This window comes from Centruroides vittatus, unplaced genomic scaffold (assembly GCF_030686945.1).
Source record: "Centruroides vittatus isolate TY-2023 unplaced genomic scaffold, ASM3068694v2 contig_19, whole genome shotgun sequence".
Lineage (NCBI taxonomy): Eukaryota > Metazoa > Arthropoda > Arachnida > Scorpiones > Buthidae > Centruroides > Centruroides vittatus.
In genome coordinates, this window is record NW_027121169.1 from 1,414,779 (window position 1) to 1,438,518 (window position 23,740).

General features: G+C 29.9%; 1 protein-coding gene and 1 long non-coding RNA gene across 3 annotated transcripts in view; one reads left to right on the plus strand and one right to left on the minus strand.

The window, feature by feature from the left end:
- Positions 1 to 6,111, plus strand: part of LOC136970124 (uncharacterized) — a 162,826-nt gene extending 156,715 nt beyond the window's left edge. Inside the window, exon 2 of one of the 2 annotated variants that reach the window (XR_010879944.1) lies at positions 5,975 to 6,111. This is a non-coding gene — a long non-coding RNA (uncharacterized lncRNA). Of the gene's footprint in view, positions 1 to 5,962 lie in introns of both variants that reach the window. The other variant, XR_010879945.1, reaches the window with a different exon arrangement.
- Positions 1 to 23,740, minus strand: part of LOC136970114 (ankyrin repeat domain-containing protein 27-like) — a 53,937-nt gene that overhangs the window by 25,520 nt on the left and 4,677 nt on the right. Inside the window, exons 2-4 of the mRNA XM_067264503.1 lie at positions 13,198 to 13,306; positions 8,489 to 8,525; positions 5,324 to 5,397 (exon numbers count right to left, since the gene is read on the minus strand). Of these exons, the coding sequence (XP_067120604.1) occupies positions 5,324 to 5,397; positions 8,489 to 8,525; positions 13,198 to 13,306 (220 nt within the window). The remainder of the gene's footprint in view (positions 1 to 5,323; positions 5,398 to 8,488; positions 8,526 to 13,197; positions 13,307 to 23,740) is intronic.

A 23,740-nucleotide genomic window follows, 5' to 3' on the forward strand; every position in this document is an offset into this window, starting at 1 on the left:
CATCACACTTTACCACGGGTGACAAAGACTAGAAGCTCATGTCCAACTAGCTTCTACAAGACAAGACAATACCTCATGTGTCTAGCCGAACAATTCCATTGCTTTCATCTTAATGCTAATTATCTTATCTTTAATCTTAATGCTTTTATCTTTATGCTAATTAGTCTTTTATGTTAATTTCTTATTGCTTTTAGTATTTAACTCTATATTAATTCTCTATAAAATGTGTTTTTGGTATGTATTTTGAAGTGTCTAAAATGAATTAATTGGATTTACATTGATTCATATGGAAATAATTGCCTTGGTTTTCGCCAGTTTCGGATTTCGTCAATTGTTTTCGAATGGATTATCGACGAAAACCAAGGTATCAATGTATAAGAAATTAATTAATTAAATATTATAATTATTAAATTTAATACAATATGGTGCCTAACACCTCCCTCTAGTGCGAAATTTATTTGTAATTCATAATTATCATTTCCAAAATATAGCCCAATTATTTATGGCAATCGTGGGTGTCTATTTGCTATTTAGAGATATCATGAAACCTATATTGTAAACTCTCTTACACAAATCATGTGAGGTCTAGATATTTGATTCTTAGTATAACCTAGTTAAATCATTTCATATTTTTAATCCTGTATGTGTATATATAAATTAAAGATTTTTGTTATTTAACAAAATACGTGGCCGCATCCTTGTATGTTATTATTGTTTATCATTATAAAACGATTTCCATGCGGTTGATAAAGAATCCGCGTCCCTATGATTAATACATCCAGTTTTTTCTTGTGCTTTATATATTTCTAGCTTTTCTAGATGTTTGATTGTATGCCTATTGTTTGTTGGCTTGATGATGGAAGCATGGTCCCATAATACATTAATATCCTGTTGCTTGGTGTATAATGATAGAACCGTACTGTCTAGATTCTTATTAATCGAATACTGGTGCTCTTTGATCCTTTGTTCTAAGTGCCGTAAAGTAGCTCCCACATAAACAATATCCGAATCAAATCGTTGGTCCTTTATTGGTATGGAGTAAACCCCTGTTAAAGAGTTCCGATCTTCTCTCATCTTGTCATTCCTTAACAACTTGTAAACTGTCGGATTACATCGGTAAATGATACGTATATTATTGGCTTTAGCAATTTCGTTTAGCATTTTGTTCAAGAAGGGATAATAATTGATTACCATCTTTTGTTTACCGTTATCCATGGAAGAGTGATTACTTCGGTTCTGGAATGTTGTAATAAGTTTTTCTACTATATTTCTCTGGTAACCTTGTTGTGTTGCTGTCTCGGGTAAGTAATCCAATTCTTTGTAGGTATCACATATGTTTGTGCAATAAGTGTAGGCACGCTTGATCCAAGATTGGAACCCCACATACTTAATATGCCTGGGATCTGCCGATTGATTCAGGATAATGATAGTATTTAGACCCGGTTTCCGGTAAATGTTCGTCTTGACTTCCCTTCTTCTTGATATTAATATCGAGGAAATGAACATTATTATAGCTCTCCTGGTCCAGTTGTAAAGTTAAACCATAAGGGTTATCATTGATATCATTTAGGAATCGCGAGTGTTGTGCTGTTCTAAACAAAATTGCTAAAGCCAATAATATACGTATCATTTACTGATGTAATCCGACAGTTTACAAGTTGTTAAGGAATGACAAGATGAGAGAAGATCAGAACTCTTTAACAGGGGTTTACTCCATACCAATAAAGGACCAACGATTTGATTCGGATATTGTTTATGTGGGAGCTACTTTACGGCACTTAGAACAAAGGATCAAAGAGCACCAGTATTCGATTAATAAGAATCTAGACAGTACGGTTCTATCATTATACACCAAGCAACAGGATATTAATGTATTATGGGACCATGCTTCCATCATCAAGCCAACAAACAATAGGCATACAATCAAACATCTAGAAAAGCTAGAAATATATAAAGCACAAGAAAAAACTGGATGTATTAATCATAGGGACGCGGATTCTTTATCAACCGCATGGAAATCGTTTTATAATGATTTTTGTTATTTCAATTCAATCTCATTTGAATACCGGTTCCACTCTATCGACGGAATCACAACCTCCCCATTCAAATGTGAATGTAAAAATACACTAAATCACAAGTTAGAATAAAAGAAATTATTTGTGTCCTATCTGGTATCAGGAGCCTGACATAAGACAAAGATTTCATGATCTTCCAGTCTCTTTAAGAATTACAAGTATAGCCCTCCAAAGACAAGGTGAGCAGGTTTCGCAAACCTGACCTTGCATCAAGTGTTAGCAGGATCAGACTATCTCCACACCACAAGTTCTTACATCTTTTCAGCTCTATTTGAACCATCTTATTTTCATACTATTTTACATGAGATATTCTAACAGCATAGAACAAGACTCAAACTGAAGTCATCTTGAATTTAAATTTTAGAACAAACTTTCTTTTTAATTTGTTTTGTTCTGAAATATAACTGATAATACACAATTGTAATTTTTATCTTTATCAGTCTTTAGTTAATGCTTTAAATGTTAAAAATTTTTATTTTTTTAAGTGTTATTTGTTTGCAGTTTAGTAGTTTAAATTGATGTCATTTCTTCTTTCAATTATACACAGTTCAGTAATTTTTAACCAAAAGGCCATAAAAAGTTTTCAGAGATCTGTAAGCTTGGAAGGGTAAAAATAAACTTTCTATATTTTAAATGTATTGTATTGTTAACTGTATTAGTAATATATGTTCATTTTTTTCTTAAGTCATATGTTTTTTATTTTAATAAATGTATTTTTATATAACTAGTTTCTTTTGTAATTGTGTGACCTTCACCTGATTGGAAGAGGGGCCCACAAAACAAAAAAGCTTAAGAAATTGCAAATTTGTTTGAGCTTCAATATATACAGTAAAACCTGTGTAAATCAGAATCTAGTAGTGCCAAATATTTTTCTCTGGTTTGGCAGGTTTTCGTTTTGAACGAGTTTTAGTATTTTTTTCTTTTTTAGCTACACCAGATAAATATTAGTTACATTCCTTTCTTTTTTTTAAATAGTAAAATCACTATAACATACAAAAAATTTTTATTACTATGCTTAATCCAAATGAATCCAAAGTGATTACCATTAAAGATGGGAACATTTAAATGCAAGAATTCAGAACTATTCAATTGTAAAAAGTTCAAGTTCCCATGAACTTGTGCTAAATATTTGAATACTTCATGAATGTGATCCTTATTAGCTCACAAAACAGTGGCCAAGCAAATTTGAGTTTCAAAAACTAGTATCTTGCTCTACTGTCAAAAATTCTAATTATGTTATAGTAATACAGACAACAAGTTATTGTGTGACCTAACTTCTTGAGAAATTTTAACACTCTAATTACTAACTACTCCATACAACGCAAATTGGCAGTACTGTTGCCATATTCAAACACTTTGTACCTTTCCAGCATTAACTTTACAGCAAACAAATGTTTTTGGCTTGATTTACAGCCCTGACCCAAGTTTACAGGTTTTTAGAAGACAGTTACTGTTTTCTCTTTGTTTTCACAAATTACATTCATTACTTGTTCTTGAGAACTCAATTCTCAGAAACTCATTCAATTCTTTAAAGTTCTCAATTCTGTGCTGGTTAATTCCAAGAAAAGACTAATATTAACCTTGCATCCATGCATCCTCTTATCACATAACCTGTGTTTCTCTAACAAGCCTCAATATTGTTTTCAAAATATAGTTCACACTCTACAATGATGGTTATATCCAAAGATGATTTTACTTATTTGTCTATAAGTGGAATTTTAATTTTCCATTTTATCCAGGTTAAGTTCTTTGTACCCAAAAACCTCTTCCATTTCTGTATTGGGCAGATTTCCAACTTATAGTAGAATTTAATATAAAAAAAATTGTTCAGTTCCAAATAATTTTTTCCCTTTACGCAGGTTTCCATTTATATTCAGATTTAACTGCACTATTCTTTTCTAGATGATTTATACCTGATTAATTTTAAGCTAATCATAATAAAAGTTAAACTCATCAATAGAACTTAATGATAATGAGAATCTACAATTACAATAACAAATTCATCATTTTAATTTTAAATTACTCAAATTGTTGATTTTCATCTTTAGTAGTACAGTAGAGAGTCCTTAATCAGAATCAATTGGGGACTGGGGTTGTTCAGATTAGTGATTTGTTCCGATTACCGATTTTGTACGAAAAAATACATTAACCTGTCCGATGTTCAAATTTTTCTCCATTGCATGTTGCTTCATGTTAAATTTTCGTCGATTTTAAGCCTAACGAAAATTTTTATAATAATAATTGAGGCTATCGTATCATTAAAAATTATTTCTTCATTTTGTACAAACAAAATAAATATATTGAAAAATATAAAAACATGAAAATTATACTTTAAAAGTAAATCTAGTATCAAAAACGTTCGATTCAGCACAAAACAGTCTGACTGAAAATCGTTTCAATTACCGGCGATTCCGATTACCAGGGTTCCAAATAACGACTCTCTACTGTACATTACAATTTTGGTAATCCAGCTGTTCACTAGTTTGACACAATCATTAATCCAACAGTCCTTAACTCTTGGGTATTACTGGCACTATTGCCAAGTCAGACGAGCTTCCTACTAGTTCAATCTCCTATTTCCACTAAATTTGAACACCTTCCCACTAAACATGGCATAATATTTAGCCTCAGCTTGAACATTTGCTCTTGGGCATGACATTAAAGATTGTCAGGCTCATCATCTGAAAGGGTATAGTATCTTATAACACAATACTGTATCAATATAAAAACCAGTCTCCAAAATTACCCATCAAAAATACTGTATCCCACTTCCTGGTAAATTTAATAGGAATTCCTCAACGTGGCAACACAATACCCAGTAGTGATAATCAAAAATTATTTTAAAAGGACTGACAATTAATTTGGTAACTCTAAAATATAGTAACATATGATTGTTCTCCTTTCATATTTTCTTCCTATTCTGTATATGTTTTACAATGTATTAATATCATGAAAATAAACAAATGTTTTGTTTTCAAATAATTAATCCATTGAATTCACCTAACTTTCAATAATCCAGCAATCTCCTTAAACTAATTGTTCCAGTCTCATATGTCAGATTACTGAAATTGTACTGTATTCATATTTGGTGCAAAGATTTATTTAACATTATTGAAATCAAATTTTCAGTAAGAAAGTCATAAGAAACAAAAGAATTAAATAAATAATATTTAATTTCAATTTTAAACTGCCTTTTCTTGTTTTTAAAATTTTAAAATTAATTATTCTTAAAATAAAAAAAGACTTACCTTGTTCAGTATGCATGGTTTCACCTTCTAATTCAACCAATATGCTTTCCTCTTTATCTGTAGACACAAAGTGACTGCAACAATAAAGTTCATATAGATAATTGAAAATATATACTTCAATTCTATTCTGAATTAGCAATTCAATTTAAAATATACATTATGTAGAGAAAATTGAAAAACATAAAAACCTTAGGAGTTTTTTAAATTTAACAGCTCGTCTACAAGAGAAAATAAATACAGTAGCGCATTGTTTATCCAAATCAATTGGGGACTGGGGTTGTTTGGATAACTTATTTTTCGGATATCCGATTATGTATGAAAAAATATATTATAAATATATTGAAAAATATATAAACAAAAAAAATTATACTTTAGAAGTTAATCTAGTCGCAAATTTTTTAATGGCATCACTGTTCTTTTTAATGTCTGATATTGTGGCAATTCCAACTCCATAGTTCCGAGCTAAGCTTGATCCACTAGCACCACACTTCAACTAATCTATTATTTTAAGTTTATCGGAAACAGTGAAAACAACGTGCTTACATTTAGTCGCCATTGCAAATGGTACAACAACTACAGCATGATCTGTTACGAGTATAAAATTCACAGATCCAAAATTAATGTCCCCGACGGAAACAGATTTCGATTCAGCACGACACATGTCCCAACACACAGTCCTCAGAAAAACACCACACAAAAGTGCCAGTGCTGCCAGCTAAAACACACACACACCAACAAAAAAAATATTGGAGCAGCCCAAGGCAAAGCCAAAGATTGCAGCGCCACAGCACTAGTGGAAATTTAAATTTGCCAACTGGAACGTTTTCAGTTAACTGACATTTCGGTTGATCAGCTTTCGGATAAACAACACACTACTGTAATATTTGAATAATCATTCAATATCTTGCTCTTAAAGATAGGCTAGAAAGAAACTGAACTTTCACATGGTGTCAATGGCTGCATTTAACAGACTCAACTGTTTGGCAGAAAAATACACAACTGTTCCAGAACAGCTGTGTAATAGTATATTAAGTGCTTTGGTGCCATGGTTATGAAATTCATTTATAGTACTTTTTGGTAGCTATGGCTGATCAAAGATAGCTGCACCCCCATAGCAAGTGAAGTATATAGCATTCACGCATATAAACGTGTGCATTATAGTATCAATCCACTCAAAAACATTTACTAGCAACTAAAAACAGATAAAGGCAAAATAAATTTAAAATCATTTGACAAAGTAAATTAAATTCATTTTTAAACTTGGTGGAAATAAGCAGAAATTACTGTAGCATCACTATCACTCTCACATCAATTCAAATTCCTCATTCAGATTTGTTGCAATTACATATCAGTTATCACTATCATACCTCTACTTAATTAGAACTGTTGAGTTGGATAAATGCAGCCATGTTTAATTCTCTCCAAATAAAATGTATTTTTAAATTGAGACAATGCATTAAAAAAATTGCCAAAAACAAATAAAAGTCAACTATTGGAAGAAATAATTCAAATCACTAACTTAACAAGAATCAGATCAGATTTTTGATTTAAGAATTACACATGTTAGTATTTTATTACAGTAACCATAATATGTGAATAAATAAAGCAGAAAGCATGTTTCAAAGTCTTATTATTTGAGATGCCTAACTAATTTCAAAATGTATTCATACATAATAGCTCTAGTGACCACTTTAATGTAATTTGAAGTATATACAGAAGGTACACAGCTGAAGAAGAATTCATATGGTGATTTAATTATAAAATTGGTCTTCCATGAAAGACAAAATGCTAGCTTGTTAGAAAATAAATGTGAACGAACTTTAGCAATGTAGTTACAAGTTAAATTTTTGATTTCTCTTTTTTTTCAAATTTTAATATTTAAACCTGGTAAAAGTAATATCAACATTATATAATCATGTTTTGTTTGAATAAATGAAGTGTGCAATGCCATAATGTTGTAAATGCCAAAAAAGAAACTTTTCAGGAGAGGTAAAATACACTTTTTCTAATGAATGAATTAATTTCAGTTTTACAATAAAATGGTAAAAACTCATTAAGTTACAAATTCTCTGGAATATGAAAATGATGTAAATATAAGCCATAACATTTTAAGCATCAAAAGTCACGTGACTTGCACTCTGGTGCTTTAAACGTTGTATCTTCACAATAAATTATCTTCAAAATATAGCCACTTACAGTGCCAATATCACCACAATATTCTTTTGCGGCAGAAAACATTGCATTTAGAATAAATGGCATTACATGCTTCAAATGCTATTTTCTTACTGCTTTAATGTTATTTGGGCATATTTCTGATAGATTTTGTAACTGAACAAACTTTACTGATAATACATTTGTACAATGCTTTTTCTGTAATTCATACTTTCATTCTTGCATATGTAGTTTTACAAAAACTGATTGAATGAAACTATTATGAAAACAAGAGAACAAAAAACAAAATTCGAGTAACTGATCTTTATACAGCATAATCTTCCCTAAAAGAGCATACTTTTACATATACATTCAAAATGTAAGCTAAGTTTTGAATGTATTGAGTGTATCCTTACTGAAACTTACTGACTGAAGCTAGTGAGCTCCAATAAAACAGAGTTTTGAGTTTGTATGTATAAGAAATTGTAGTTTATTCATTATTAGTGTATATTGTAACCATAAGTTATTGTCAATAGAAACACCTATAAATTTTAACCATTTTCAATCTATTTTGTAGATCATCATTGGAAATAACTGACACACAAATTACTGAAATTAACAAAATAATGACATGAACTGACAAAAAAGTTTCCATTCTCCAATAAGGGATTTCTCAGAAATAGGTGGATTCCTGCAATTCCCTGAAATTTAATCCAAGATCAGATCCTAAAATACATGTGATTAAGACTATCTAAAAAAAGACTTAAAGCTGTTCTGAAAACATTGATGTAGTTATTAAACTTGCATCTTAAATGAATAAAAAAACAGTAAAAAATTAATAATAAACAACTTTTGCTTGTCTTTCACTATGAATTATCTATATAATTTTACATGAAAGTTTAAATTTATATTATTGTAGTCTTATATAAATTAATTCTTGGTATTTTATAGAATATTTGGAAATTGGTCACAGTTCTATATTCACTAGCATCTTATACATACATGCATACATACCTCTTAAAAAATGGAGATGGCTTCAAAATATGAGTATCTAAAATAAAAGAAAATTTCATATTGGCTAGTGTAAAATAATTTTTATTAAAATATATATTTAATCTGGTAAATGAGTAACTGCATTTTATTAAGTAATATTAGGTAGTCAGTAAATTTAACTAAAAATAATAATAAGATAATAATTAAAACCCTGATTTTTACACCAAAACTGAAATTAATTAATTTAAATTAAAATCAAATCAACCAAAACATAATATTTTGGAAAGTGTGGATAAAGTACTTGTTGTCTGTCTTGATTGATTTGGTTATACTTCATGCAGGTAGTCACAGCTGAGACTATTTATTGCACGTCTTTGTAAAGTGTTAGTTTCAGTTCTGGTTGGCAGTGATGGAACATTTTGCTTTTAATATATATATAATATACAGAAAAATTAAACTAAATCAAGCAATAATCAGATTGTTTTTGTTAAAGGGACCAAATTTTCTGAACTTCAACTCAGGATGCTCTAAAAATTGAAGATAGGAAATATAGGATGAGAGGTTATGAATAAGGTCCAGAGTTATTTGAATGATTTCACTGTTCAATAATATTATTGTGTATATCAATAACTAATATTACAGGACATTTTCTTTTTGGCAGTGCCACCTCACTTAGTGTTCTTTTTTTTGAACAAAACTTTAATATAAAAAATGAATTGAAATTTGCTAATTTCTTTGGCTTTTAAAATAATATATAAATTCATAAAGGTAAAAAAATTAATAAATAAATAAATTATTTTTGGGTGAGTTATATTTTTAAAAAATTTGGACGAGATATCACAAACTTGCCCATGGGCGAGTTTGTGATATCTCATATTATATTATTCTCAATATCTCATATTATATTATGAATATAATTTTATAGCATTATATTTAATATATATCATACATTGAAAAGTAATATGCAAGACATGTCAAATTAGCCTAATAAGTTTTAATTCTAGGCCAACCCCAGTATAACAACCTTATTGGTCTGAACAGTTAGTGCTCAGTGTATGATTTAAATAGTAGCACTATGCTTATCTGCATCTCTACATAAGTAACATTGTGGTAATTTACTAGGATGAAATATTTTATATATAATAAATGTTAAAAGAAAATTCTTCAAAGCAATTTTTTTTAAATTAAATCTTTTAAATTTATTTTTAATTTTTTAATATAAACTATTTACTTATAAATAACAATGGGATAATCCAAGACATTTAATTCAAAACGGGGACATTTTTCCAAGCTGGGACAAGAAGTAAAAAACCAGGACTGTCCTGGTTAATCTGGGACATCTGGTCACTTTACTTTTATGCAAATAGAGAATACATTTCTATGTAAAATATTGTTCTAAATAATTTGGTTAGACACTTCAAAAATCATAAAAAGAAATCTTACATCAGCTTAACAGCATAAGAATACTACACTAATCAAAGATCTGCAGAAGTAATATCCAATGCATAGATAGGGTTGCCAGGTACTTGAGGATAAAATCCAGGACAAAATGAGTTCTTCTCAAAAGATGCTTGTCCTGAAATTGAAATGTCCCAGTAAGATGTGTATTTTTACTCTGCCAGTGATAAATACATGTAAAATGTGAATAAAAAAAAAAGATACTTCATTGTAGGAACAATTTTTAGAATAAAGTTCCTGTCTGTAGATGGCAATTGGGAAAAATCCAGGACAAGCTTGGAAAATTGGGACATCTGCCAACCCTATGTATACAGAATATCATATAGATAGCAATGCATGTTAAGTTATACCAATTATACTCATATTTATTTAAATAATATAATTTTATTTTAAATATATATGCATGTATGCACGGTTATTTATCATTTATTTAGATTCTGTTAATTTTATTTTTGTAATTTTAAATATAGTATATGAACAATTATACTTTGTAGAATTCTATTTTTATTTAGATGAAGACTTATAAAAGCAGTCAAGAACATGCTTTCTATTAATAGTAAAGTTAGTATGCTGATCTAAGGTTTCTTTTCATATTACATGCTTGATTTTAAAAACACTGTCATTTCAACAGATATGCAGTTGAACCTGTCTATGTCAAATCTCATGGAAATGAGAAAAAACATTTGAAATGGACAGGTTGAGATACAGAGGTTCCTACACAGTAAACAGTAATAGGTTTGAATTGAGATGCTATTGTACTGTAAGTACAGTACACACCTGTATTAGGTATAAATAAAACATTTTTGACATACCATAACAGAAATAGTTTATCAATAGTTTCTAGTACCCGATTTTCTTCAATAAGATGCAAGCCAAACTTATAGTTGATTGGAGAAAATTAGTGCTAATTGCAACTATGTACTGTATTGCAAGAGATGTTTCTCAAGTACAATTTATGCTATCAAAATGTAGTTGCTGAGCTTCAAATTTTTAATTGACACTGCAGTCCGTAATTTGAGATATACAAGTTTTGGGATAAAATTATTTGAGATAAACATGGAAATTATATTAAATTTGGGCTGAAAACAAAGGCGGAAAAATAAACTTCAAGATAAAGAGGTTTTTGAGATAAACAGATTGAACTGTATTTATTGACATAAAAAAAACACCGAAAAAGCATTATTATGTTTTTTAATTAAAAATTCAAGTGTCACTATAAAGCTGATAAAAAGAAATTTATTAATTTGAAGCACATCACAATTCTATTTCTCATATACTTCATTAATATATAATTCTGTTATTTTAAAAAATCTGACATTGTTTAGAATCCAAACTTTTTAGATACCACATTCATTTATAGATTTTGACATCTCAAGTCAACTGTGCAAATAATTCTTGCTATCTGCTACTGATCTATCAACATTTACAGTGAAACTCTTAAAACTTAACTTGTCTTTTAAGTAGTTTATTAATAATTTTATTTTATAAAATTTAACTAACAAATTTTAAAAAAAATCCAGCAATGAGCTGCTTAATTTTCCTGGCAATATTTGTGGCACCATCTGTTTTCATATTTTATTTAAAAAACTTTTTATATTATTAATTATTGTAAAATGGCAAAAACCTTAATTTTGATGGTAGAGATGAGCTTTATAAAAAAAATTTGTAAATTCTAGTAACGAGTAAAATAGTCATTAAGTTTGACCCTGCTGGAGATATGACACATGACCCCTTTATCTTCCCATACTCTCAACCTTTAATCACCAAAATTTAATAGCATCAATCATCCTAATAAACAAACCTCCCTGCAAAATTTCATTAATTTTCGACAAAAAGCACAGGAGTTATTAAGCTTCAGAGGGTAAACAAAATTGTATGAATGTTTGTGTGGGGGCACGTACAGAGAAAAACCCCAAATTTGTTTGCATTTCTTGACATTTCAAGGTCCCAAGTCCAAAAATGTAAAAATCTTTGGGGGTAATTTTTTGACCAATCATCATACTTTCCTTCTGTTATACAGGGTGGGCCAGCGAAAACGAAACGGCAGAGTGTTCGTCCAAGCAAATCGCTCGGACAGGTCGATTTTACTCTCGAGGGGACATCTTGTGCAATAAAGTTTTTGCGAATCTGAATATTAACTAAACAAACATTTTTTTCGAAATAAATGTCTGTTTAGTTAATACAAAATAAATGAGTTTTTAAAATTTTTTGTCGTCTGTTGCATTCAGAATCGCAAAAACTTTATTGCAAAAGATGTCCCTTCGAGAATAAAATCGACCTGTCCGAGTGATTTGCTTGGACGAACACGAACACTCTGCCGTTTCGTTTTCACTGGCCCACCCTGTATATAACAGAGAAAGGAACAGCATAAAAAGATACGTGAACATATTTTACTTGCTTTTTTTGATCATGTTATCATATTACATACTTGATATTCCACTATATATTTCTTTTTGTTTCATTTATCCTGGATAAAAAAGACAATTACTACTAGAAGTAAAGTCTGAGTAAGACACTAATTTTGTAAAATGTTTTCAAATATTGATTTTAAATCATCACAAAATAAAAAAAAACTGATAAAACTATTTTAAAATACCTTTAAATTAGGAAAATGTTTTCAAATGCTACAATTCAAAAAATATCTTCATCTTTATGTGATGTTTAAAGAGCATTGAGTATTGTAGAGCATTTGTAATGTTTAAAAACCAGATTTTCTAATCATTACTGTAATAATAAAGTTTCTTTTTTTCTTATATAATTTTGTTAATTAAGGAATTATGCACTCGAAGAAGGTAAACAATTTAACAAAACTTATTCAGTATATAGTATCATCATCATTAAAGTAGTTAATGAGAATCTAAAATGCATGAATTGTTTTATCATTTCTGGATCAGATTAAGACTGAATGAGTCATCAAAAAAAATGAATAGTCTCTGCATGGGGGTCAAAACATAGATAATAAGAAAGTGGATATAGACAGGTAGGAGTGAACAAAAGCAGTCACTTGGTGCTGGGACATTGACAAGAAAGAAGCAAGGACAAAAGATTCATAAATCCCAGAACAGAATAAATTTTGGGATACAAACTCACTAGTGTTGATAACAATGACAACTTTAAATTTATAACAGACTAATTATCCCAATAGCCATAACATGAATCTTAAAGACTTTCAGATAATGAACAATTATCTATTAACAAACTAAAGCATAGAAATACTGAAATTTTAATCATATTACATCAATTTTAATACTGAAACTAAACTTGAAACTTACCAATGAAATGTTTTGTAACCTTAATGTCATTTTTTACCGAACTTTTCTGTGGCACACATATTATCCAGCATTTCTTTTGTGCTTCAAGAAATTTATTTCGAAACGTTAACTGTAAAAAGTTTTTTAAAATTAAAATTTCAAATTTATGTAAACAAATTTGATGATAAAAAATTTTAATTCAATAAAACTACAAGAACTTGAATTTGCCTTAATATAAATTTTAACATTGACAATTCAACATTATATTTATTTGTTTTACATTGTGACATCATCAAGAAGGTAAATTTTACCTTAGCAGTGAAATGAAGCAAGACATATACCAGATAATTGAAAATGACAAACATCTGTTAGACATGATGAGGCAAATATTTATTCAATATCCATAATAGATAACAGTCCAAGATAAGATCAATACACATTAGAAAGACATCAAGATCATTGAAATAAAGAACCAAGGAGTACAAATATGATATAATCCACCATACACCACAGCTCTTGCATCTCTACTTAAACAACAAAATGATGAAAAACTATGGCACAAAGTTAATTTACTAAGTTGATTCAAGATCCATATTTAGCTAATTATACAAAGATAAAATTTCAAATGGGGACATGCTAAGATGCAAGCTGCTTTCTGTTAAGTGCATGGAAAGTTTTATATGAAAGATCTGGTTTGATGAGAGTATGTCAATGCAGGTTTCACCTCACTAATGAGCTGGCCACACAGGGGTTTTTTCAGGATTTCTTCATGTGTCTATCATCAAAATAGGAGAAGGTAATCTGCCAGAAAGATTATCTTCTCCTAATTTGATATAGAATGTGAAAAGTAATTCACATTTTATAACTAAATAACACAATTACAATCCATTGAATATTTAAATTTTTGGTAATAAATTAATGAATTAGTTTTAAGAGTTAGTAAACTGTTTCATTTATGATAAAAATCTTAAAACTAAACTAAATAATTCTACATTACATTTCTTCTTTTAATTCTTTTTTATGTAGAAAACATCCAGTTTTCAACACAGAAAGTTGGACTGAAAAATTCCCCACATTAAAGGAGATTAGTCTAACTTCCATTTATATAAACAAATTTTTAAAATAAATACATTAAAACTTTCAACACCTAAATTGATGTTTGTCCACCCTTCTGTTCATAGCAGAAGTTTCATTTTTCTTTTTCATTACTTCCACCCACATCTTTTTGATGAATTAATAATTAATCAACATTTATGTTTTGTACAAACATACATCAAATGAAACCCGATAACAAGCAAATACACCAGCAACTGCTGTATATTAGTGATGCAATGAATATTTGGTTACTACCCAGTATTCAGCCTATTTTTCGCTATTCGACCGAATACCGAATACCTAAAAACAGGAGTAAGAAATAACAAAAACACAGTAAATTAATCATTTTGGTAACTTTTATTAATGCTGAACATTAAATTATAATTATTTAAGTTAATAAGAAATAGCATCTAACTCTAGTATTAAATTATTTCGTAATTAAATAATAATATAGCCTTTATCTAGCCCGATATCTTATGGCATTGATGGCATGTTGGTTAGAATGTATCGGGCATTAATGTTATTGTTTAGTTAATTATGTTATATTCGTATTCGCGTATATTTTAATATTTTTATGATATTTTAAAATGATTTATGAAATGTTTTATTGAAACTTATCGTATTTAATGAAAGAATTATTTATCTATTTCTAGAAGACGAGTAACTAATATATAATTTATTTTATATATAAAGCAAAGAATGAGCATTTCTCATTATATACAAAAGATAACATTTGAAATCTTGTTAATTTTAAAAATATTGACAAAAATAATAGCAACAAAATATCACAAAACTTCACAAATAGAAACCCCCAATAATATATTTGAACTGTTCCACAACTGGGGAGAAACTAGACCATATGTCCCCACTAAAGTATATCTTTAGGGTACTATTCAGTCTACAAATATGTAGTAAATACAAAATTTTAGTGCTTAATTAAAGAGTTAAAAAGATCGATTGCAAATAACTTTATAACTTACATCTAAATACCAACAACTGCTGAATCATATTGGGCTATTTACGGCTATTACATAAATTATAAACCAATTTGGCAGTAGAGGTAGACATTAGGTTCCATCTCATATTAACTTTAATAATTATAATTTAATTAATTTAAATAATTTAGACCTACTGGAAGAAAAAATCGTAGTGACAGCAGGCCAATAGAGAGTAGGGTGCACGATCCTTGCCATAATGCGGTTTGCGCGCCAATTTTCGTATGTGCGTTAATCAAGCCGAATATTCGGCCATTCGGCCACGCTCCTGGCCGAATATTCAGTATTCGGCCACGCTCCTAGCCGAATATATTATTCGTTACATCACTACCATATATCTAACCCTATCATTTACAGCAGTTGTTGGTGTATTTATTTATGTTTTGACATAATTTTTATGTTCAATTTAAAGTATCCCATCCAATCTATTTGCTATTTAACTGCATAGCATTGTATATAAAACATACAACTCACCAACCAATTAACCAGTGTGAATAACGTTTAAGTGACGAATGTTTTTGTTAACCCTTCGAAATCTGTAACATTCGATTTATATTTGAATGTCAACGGCCAGCCTATTTGAATTAAGAAGAGACCTGAAGAAGTGCCCGGAAGGGGTAACGAAAACGTTCATCACTTACACATTATTCACACTGGTTAATTGGTTGGTGAGTTGTATGTTTAGTCTATTTGCTATTTAGAATTTAATTAAAATGAGATTTATACAGCCGAAAAGATATATAATTAAAATATATATATGGTATATTATTTTCCTATTTATACTTTTTGGTATATTCAAATTCCTAATGAAAATTTAATGTTTGTGTAATCTGTCTTATTCTTCACTATATGATAATCATGATAACCATGTTAAAGTACAGTATTACAGTATAGCTGCCAGCATGTACTTCCTAATAGTGGACAAAATTCTTGGTCCCAATAGTGTCTGCTATTCAGAGGTTATATATATCTATAATATTTGTTATTTGTCTTATTAATTTTTATAAACTGGAAATCAAATTCAAAACTTACATTTTCTTTTCTTTTAAAGAAAAGTTTGATTTTTTTACTCAAGACCTAGGCTTTCAAAAGCATACAGTACTTTGCAACTCAGTAAAATTTTCAACTGAAAATATAAAACCTAACTTTTAACTAAAACAGTTCTAGAAAGATATGCTCTACATTATAACTTCACATCTCAGTACTTCAAAACATGCTATTTTTCCTTAAATAATACTAAATAAAGGAGTACATCAGGAAAATAACATTAATAAAGTATCTAGGTTAAATTTTAACTGAGTTAAAGACATTTTCAAGTAAAACTGATAGAAATATAGAAATTTTAATATTTAAAAAATTATCCTCATTAAAAGTTGTTCATGGCAACTGTGTGTATTGTTTATTTTTTATATCATAGTCTAAACATGCATCTTCAAGAATTAATTTCCAAGAATGAACCAATTACAAATATGTGAAAGCACTTGGGAATAAGATTCATTTATGAGAGCCAAACAATCCAACTTTTCTCTTTTATCTCATTCACATATCTATAATTTGCATGCTTTCTTATTAAGATTTTGAACTCAATGTAATGTGTATTGCCATTGTAATGGCAGAAAGATAAGCAAACAGAAACTTTATAGACTTTAAAGAATTAAACTTGGTGGCTTTCTTTCTTCAGTAACACATTACACAAAGAACAGTTCAACTGTTCCTTGTGTGATGTGTTACTGAAGAAAGAAAGCCACCAAGTTTTAATTCTTTAAAGTCTACAAAATTTCAGTAACAGAAACCTAAGTAAACTTTATTACAACTTGTATAAAAGTATAAACAAAACTTAAATTGAAAAATGTATATATATATATATATATATATATATATATATATAGATATATATATATACACATATACATATACATATATATATAAGTAATATGCTAAATTTAAGTCATTCAACTTCAAGAAATATTGATGATCTGTTGAAAATAAGAAAATCATAACATGCTGTCAGAAGTGGCAGATATACAAGAGCTAATAGGTCCTCCAACTTTTAGAGGCTCTCCAAAACACAATACCAATATAAAATTTCTTGTTAAGAGTAAAAAAATAATTGTAATGTGGTCACTGGTCAGCACAAACTTTCTTATACCTACTCAATGCTTTACTTAATTAACTTTTATTTAAAGCTTGTAAAAGTCAATAGTGGTTAACTAGGACATCATGCAACTTTGTCATATCATGACAGAATTGAGGCAGAGTAGAAAAGAAAGAAGTGATCCTTGCACTTATTAGACACAGAAAAAGCAATCCTTGTACTGTAACTAATGGTCGTGGACAGGTGAACTTTGTACTTGCCATCATGAAAGAGGCACCTGCCGGTCATAGGAGAAGTTATCCTTGAACTAGATGGCACACAGAGATGATCTTGCACTTACCAACACAGAAAAGCAATCCAAAAACAAAGCAATGGATGCCAATGCATACCAGTGGCTAAGTGGATAAAACCACTGAACACTGGTAGTTAGTTGTGAGTTCATGCCTGGAGAACAGGTTGGCTATGTGAAGAATTCCAAGTTCTAATCACATTAGTAACACCTAAATAGAGGCCATTTTCCCATAAAAGACCTCCCGAGAGGTATTTCTCCTTGGCAGATTGCTGACTTGTCGCATTTCCATATACAAATAAAACCAAATCTAAAGCAATCACTGCCAATTTGCTTTGTTTTTGTGTTCTGTTTGTTTTTTGCATTTATTTTTTATTTGACCCCTAAATTCTATTAGGTATGCTCAAGTTGCACGGACATTGTCACTTTGACCCCACTTTAGAGAAAATGAAATCATGGACCCCCTATTTCCTACATTTACATTTATTACATTTCTAAATTCATCATCACTATCAATAGAAAATGGCAAAGTTTTATTAAAATAGGCCCATTAAAATTGAGAATGAACTCTATTCTATAAGCCACACAAAAGACATTCTAGCAACCTTGGGACATTGTGCAACAAAGTGCAATTTCTCTTTGTTGTGCATACTCATGAAGAGGTTAGTATAATAAAATGATTTTCTCAACTTGTAAGAAAATAAATTAGCTTCTTTCTAGGAATTAGATGAGTAAAATCGTCCAAAGTATAAGGTGAATATCATTTTCTTTTATATTTAATTTTATAGAATATTTAAAATTTTATATTCAAATAAATAAATTTTTTTTTCAGGTAGCTCTTCTAACTGGTTATCCAGATTGGGTAAAACTACCTTAGTTCATGTAATTGCTTATCATGCTGATTATAAAGTTGTGGACATGAATGCCAGGTTTGCATTAAATACGAAGCTAATATGTTGCAAATAACCATACTAATATGTTGTCTCTTACACCACAGTGATGATAGGAATCCAGAATACTTTAGAAATTGATTGGATGTGTCGACTCAGATGAAAGCAATGATCAGTGAAGATTCCAAACCAAACTGTGTCATAATTGATGAAATATATAGACCACCTCTTGTAAGTTTATTTAGTGTCATATGATTGCCTTTCTATTTATTATAATAATACAAAGATATGCAAACAAATAAGAAGCCATTGTGATTTGTTTTTGCCAGTTTGTTCTATTTATGTATTTCAAAACCCTAGATTCTCATTAGTACATTAAGTTTATATCTTATTTAATGTTGTCAAAATAACTAGAGCTTTACCAGATAATGACTGTATCAATAAGGATGCACTCATTGCCTGGTAAAGCAGATCTAATACAGGCAGATAACCATGCCAAATAGCATTAGCTGATTAGTTAATCTGGATTGCAAGAGCCTGTTACATTCGAAACAGACTGTGAAACCACCTTACATCTCAAAAATGAAGTCATGGATCCTCATTTTTTTAATTATATTTTCGATTTCCTCATCACAAGTAAAGAATAATGGCAAAATTTAATCAAAATTAATCAAACAGATTGATAACAAACACAATTCTGTAAGCCACATAGAAGAGGCTTCACTAATGCTCCACCTCAATAAAATGTTACTTTATGTATAAAAAATATAATAATTTTAAAATTTATTATTTTAAAATTTTTAAAAAGAAGTCTGAAAAAATCTCAAGCTCAGCCCAAAACCCCAGAAAGTTAGATATGCTACCCCTGTATGCCAGCTCAGGTAATGAATAAAGAATACTATAAATTTTGGGTTATTTAGATAAGAATTAACCAAATAAGATCATAAGTTCAAAAACAAGCTCGATAGTTTGGTTTTATAATGTCTTTCTTTATAAAAACTTTCTTAATGCATACCCTTCTCAGTACTAAAGAATGCCACATAGTAAGAACTATCCCTCATATACTTCTAATTTATTACTTACAGACTATTTTTGGATCCTCAAAATCAAATTGATGCTAAAATGTAGGAATTTCAAAAATACAGACCACATTAAATGCAATGTGACAAAACAATTAAAAGCAAAAAATTAATAAATTTTTTAAAAACATTTAAGATAAACTATACTTGCATTTTCTGTTAGAGTTAAGATTTTTACACACAGTTATTCAGAACAATCTATGCTTTCCATTAAATTTATGCCATTTAGGAACTAAACTATCAAATCTTGTATATTTGTTTTTTGTAAATATAAAACTTACAACTGGATACATTTTTATAAAATTATGTTTTATTTTAAAAATAAAAATATTAATGCAAAAGTTTTAAAAATCTCTTTAATGTCTATTGCAAAAGAAAAACATTCATGCAAGATTTGCTATCATCAACATAAGATGTAAGACAATCAACATAAGATGTAAGAGAACTGAAAAAAGAATCAATATAAACATATTAACTTAATGCAGTATATTATTTTTTCATTAATGACCAAAAGGAAAATAATTAATGCCTTTTGCTAATGCAGAACAGGAACTTTTTGGTAAATGCAAGCATACAGAAGCATGTCTTACTTTTTTATTAGTGGAGAAGAAAAAAAAAAAATAAAATCAAGAACAAGTTTACCACAAGCTTGGAATAAATAACAACTTTAAAAAAAGAATACAAACAAGCAAAACAGCTTAGCCACATTTTTGAAATAAGATATAGGAAAACAAACCAATACATATTTCCAGCTGATCCAAATATAGTAAATAATAATAAACTTTTTAGATATTATCTGTTCAATGAAAAGTGCATTGCCCAGAAATACCATGGCTATCTGTTCTCTAGATGTCATTATCAGAGACAGTGACAGGCATTATGTTTAAGTGCACAACACCAGAATGTAAATAAAACTCACTACCCACGAACCAATTATCTGGTGAGAATAACATTTAAGTGATGAACGTTTTCATTACACCTTCTGGACACTTCTTCAGGTCAATTCTTATTTCAACTAGGCTGGCTGTTGACATTTGAAAATAAATTGAATGGTATGGATTTCGAATACAGTATGCGCATGCATTCTTCAGTAATGAAAATGTTTGTCACTTAAACGTTATTCACACTGAATGATTGGTTCGTGAGTCATAAGTTTTATATACATTATTACTTATTGGAAATAAAATGTCCATGAAAGGAATGCTTTTACAATTAATTAAGATGGACAAATAAAACTAAAGCCTCCTTACAAAATTAATCCATGCCTTTCTTCTAACTGGGTCTTTTTTTCTGAAAAAAACTACCCATGTATCATTATAAGAATTATTACATCCTACCATGATACAAATATTTTGTTTGTTTATTCCACATAAAATTCACAGAATTTGCCAAGTTATTTCAGTCATAACTCTTTTTTGTAACTACAAAGTTCACTATTTTACTGCAAGTGGTCTCCATCAGTAGTGCAAAACTTATAGGCAGAAAGTCTATATTAAGCAAAATAAAGTTAATAGTTTAAAAAATCATCAAGCTTTTCCTTACATCACAATTAGCAAACCAAAAATAGGAATGTTGATTCATAAGATAAAAGGTCAAAAAATCAAAATCTAGTTAAAATACAATATCAAGTTTTTTGAAGTATTTTAATTCAAAACTGAAGAGTTGATTGCTTTTTACACACAGCTAAATACAGAAATGAAAATAGAGAGAGAGAGAGAGAGACTAAAAGGTTACTACAATGTACGAGGCGTGTTTTTAAAGTAAGTATCGTTTTGAAATATAAAAAAAACAAGCAAACATTTTTAACAAAATTTTTATTTATGTGAAAGCCCATATTTTACACTACTTTTCTACATAATTCCATTAATATTGAGACACTTATCGTATCGTGGGACCAGCTTTTATATTCCATCCTCAAAGAATGTTGCCGCCTGATGAGACAACCACTGCAGAACGGTCGTTTTGACTTCGTCGTGATTGTTATGACGCTGCCCTGCCAGATGCTTCTTCAAATGCTGAAACAAATGATAGTCACTCGGTGCTAGGTCGAGACTGTATGGAGGGTGGTCTAATTGTTCCCAACCAAATGATGTGATTAGGTCTTGAGTTTGATTTGCCGTATGTGAACGAGCATTATCGTGGAGCAAAACGACACCCTTGCTCAGTAAGCCCTGCCTTTTGTTTTGTACTGCACGGTGCAGTTTTTTTAAAGTCTCACAGTATGCAGCTGAATTGATCGTTTCACCATGAGGCAAAAAATCAACAAGCAACACTGTATCTGTCCCAAAACACCGTGCACATGATTTTCTGAGTAGAAATTGTTTGCTTGAACTTTCCTTGGAGATGATGAATGTCACCATTCCATGGATTGTTGCTTCGATTCTGGTGTAACGTAAGCTACCCACGTTTCATCGCCTGTAACAATATGGCTTAAAAAATCATCCCCCTCGTCACTGTAGCGCTCAAGAAAAGTCAATGCACTGGCCAAACGTTTGATTTTTGCTCCTCAGTCAACATTTTCAGCACCCAACGGGAACACAACTTCCAATAATTTAATCGTCCGGTCACAATTTCATAGAGAACACTTCTTGAAACTGCAGGAAACTCTTTAGATAAAGATGAAATCGTGAATCGTCTGTTCTCTTTCACTCTACAGTCCACTTTTTCAATCAAATCGTCGATAATGACTGAAGGTTGCCCACTTCGTTCCTCATCGTGAATGTTTGTGCGGCCATTACTAAAGGCCCTAACCCATTTTCGTACCATTCCATCACTCATAACGCTTTCACCATAAACTTCACTGATTTGGCGATGAATTTCAGTCGCTTTCGAGCCTTTAGCACTGAGAAAACGAATAACAGCACGCACTTCGCAGTCGGCGGGATTCTCAATGAGCGGCGGCATTTCAATAACACACAAACAACAGTAAATACAGTCGACTGGCTTCGTAATGGCGTTTGTGGCTTCCCAACAGATGTAGGTACACAGCGCGCATGCATTAAGTGCCAACTGCAGCACTCCAGCGGCGTTATATTAAAACGGTACTTACTTTAAAAACACGCCTCGTAAAATAGTTCTTTATTTTCTTCTAAAAAATAATCTAGTTTTTGAACAAGTTTATTAACTGCAAAATACTTTTGATATATTACAGATGATTTTATCTGCTGAATACTATTAGAGTCATGACAGGGCTGTGGATTATCTTTATACAACCAAAAACTCAGAAGAACAGTGGGTCTTTGAGCAACCATCAATGAGATACAGTTTTCCTAAAATTGCCTCCCTAGCACTGAATGACTTAAAAACAATCATAATAATTTTAAAAATAAAGGAATAATATACTAAAAACAGTTTTTTAAGATCAGTTTTATTTTTCACAAGAGAATATTAAAAATTCCTATTTATTTATTACTGAAATTGTAGGCATTGTCATATGGCACTGAAAATTGTCTATGTGCCACATTTGTCACATGCCATAGGTTGTCGACCCTTTATAGCATACCTAATAAAATATCTACTTAAAAGTCTAAAATTTGGAATATAAAAGCATGACAAATTGAGAGTCTTGCTGATACACATATATATTGTAATGGAGTAATTTTATTATCTGTATCAACATATCAAAATATTTAATAGTAAGATTACCAAATGGATAGCATATATGATGTGAAATGCACTTTCATAAGGTTATTCATTAATATTTATTTAAAACACATGGTACATTCTAGGAAAATTAAAAGTATTTACTACAAGTAAATACAGATTGCAAAGTTCTTTGTATCAACCAATTAAAAGAAACCTTTATAAAATAGATCCATTTTGAATGTGTCTAAAAAGGATGTAAGGAATATAAAGCAGAATATACTAAAGACCTGAGCTTGTGAATAAAAAACACTAATCTTCTTTCATCCACACATTCAGATACACCAATACATGTGCAGCCAGCTTAACAGTCACATTACTGGACTTCTACTTCTATTTAGTTTTTTGCGTGTATAGAAATAGATCACTTAAGAACAAAAAACTGAGAGCAACAATTTGTTATTCAAACTTTCACTTAAAAGTTATGTAAAACAAGGTAACAACAAAACATGGGCAAGCTGACAAACCAAAGGGGAGTT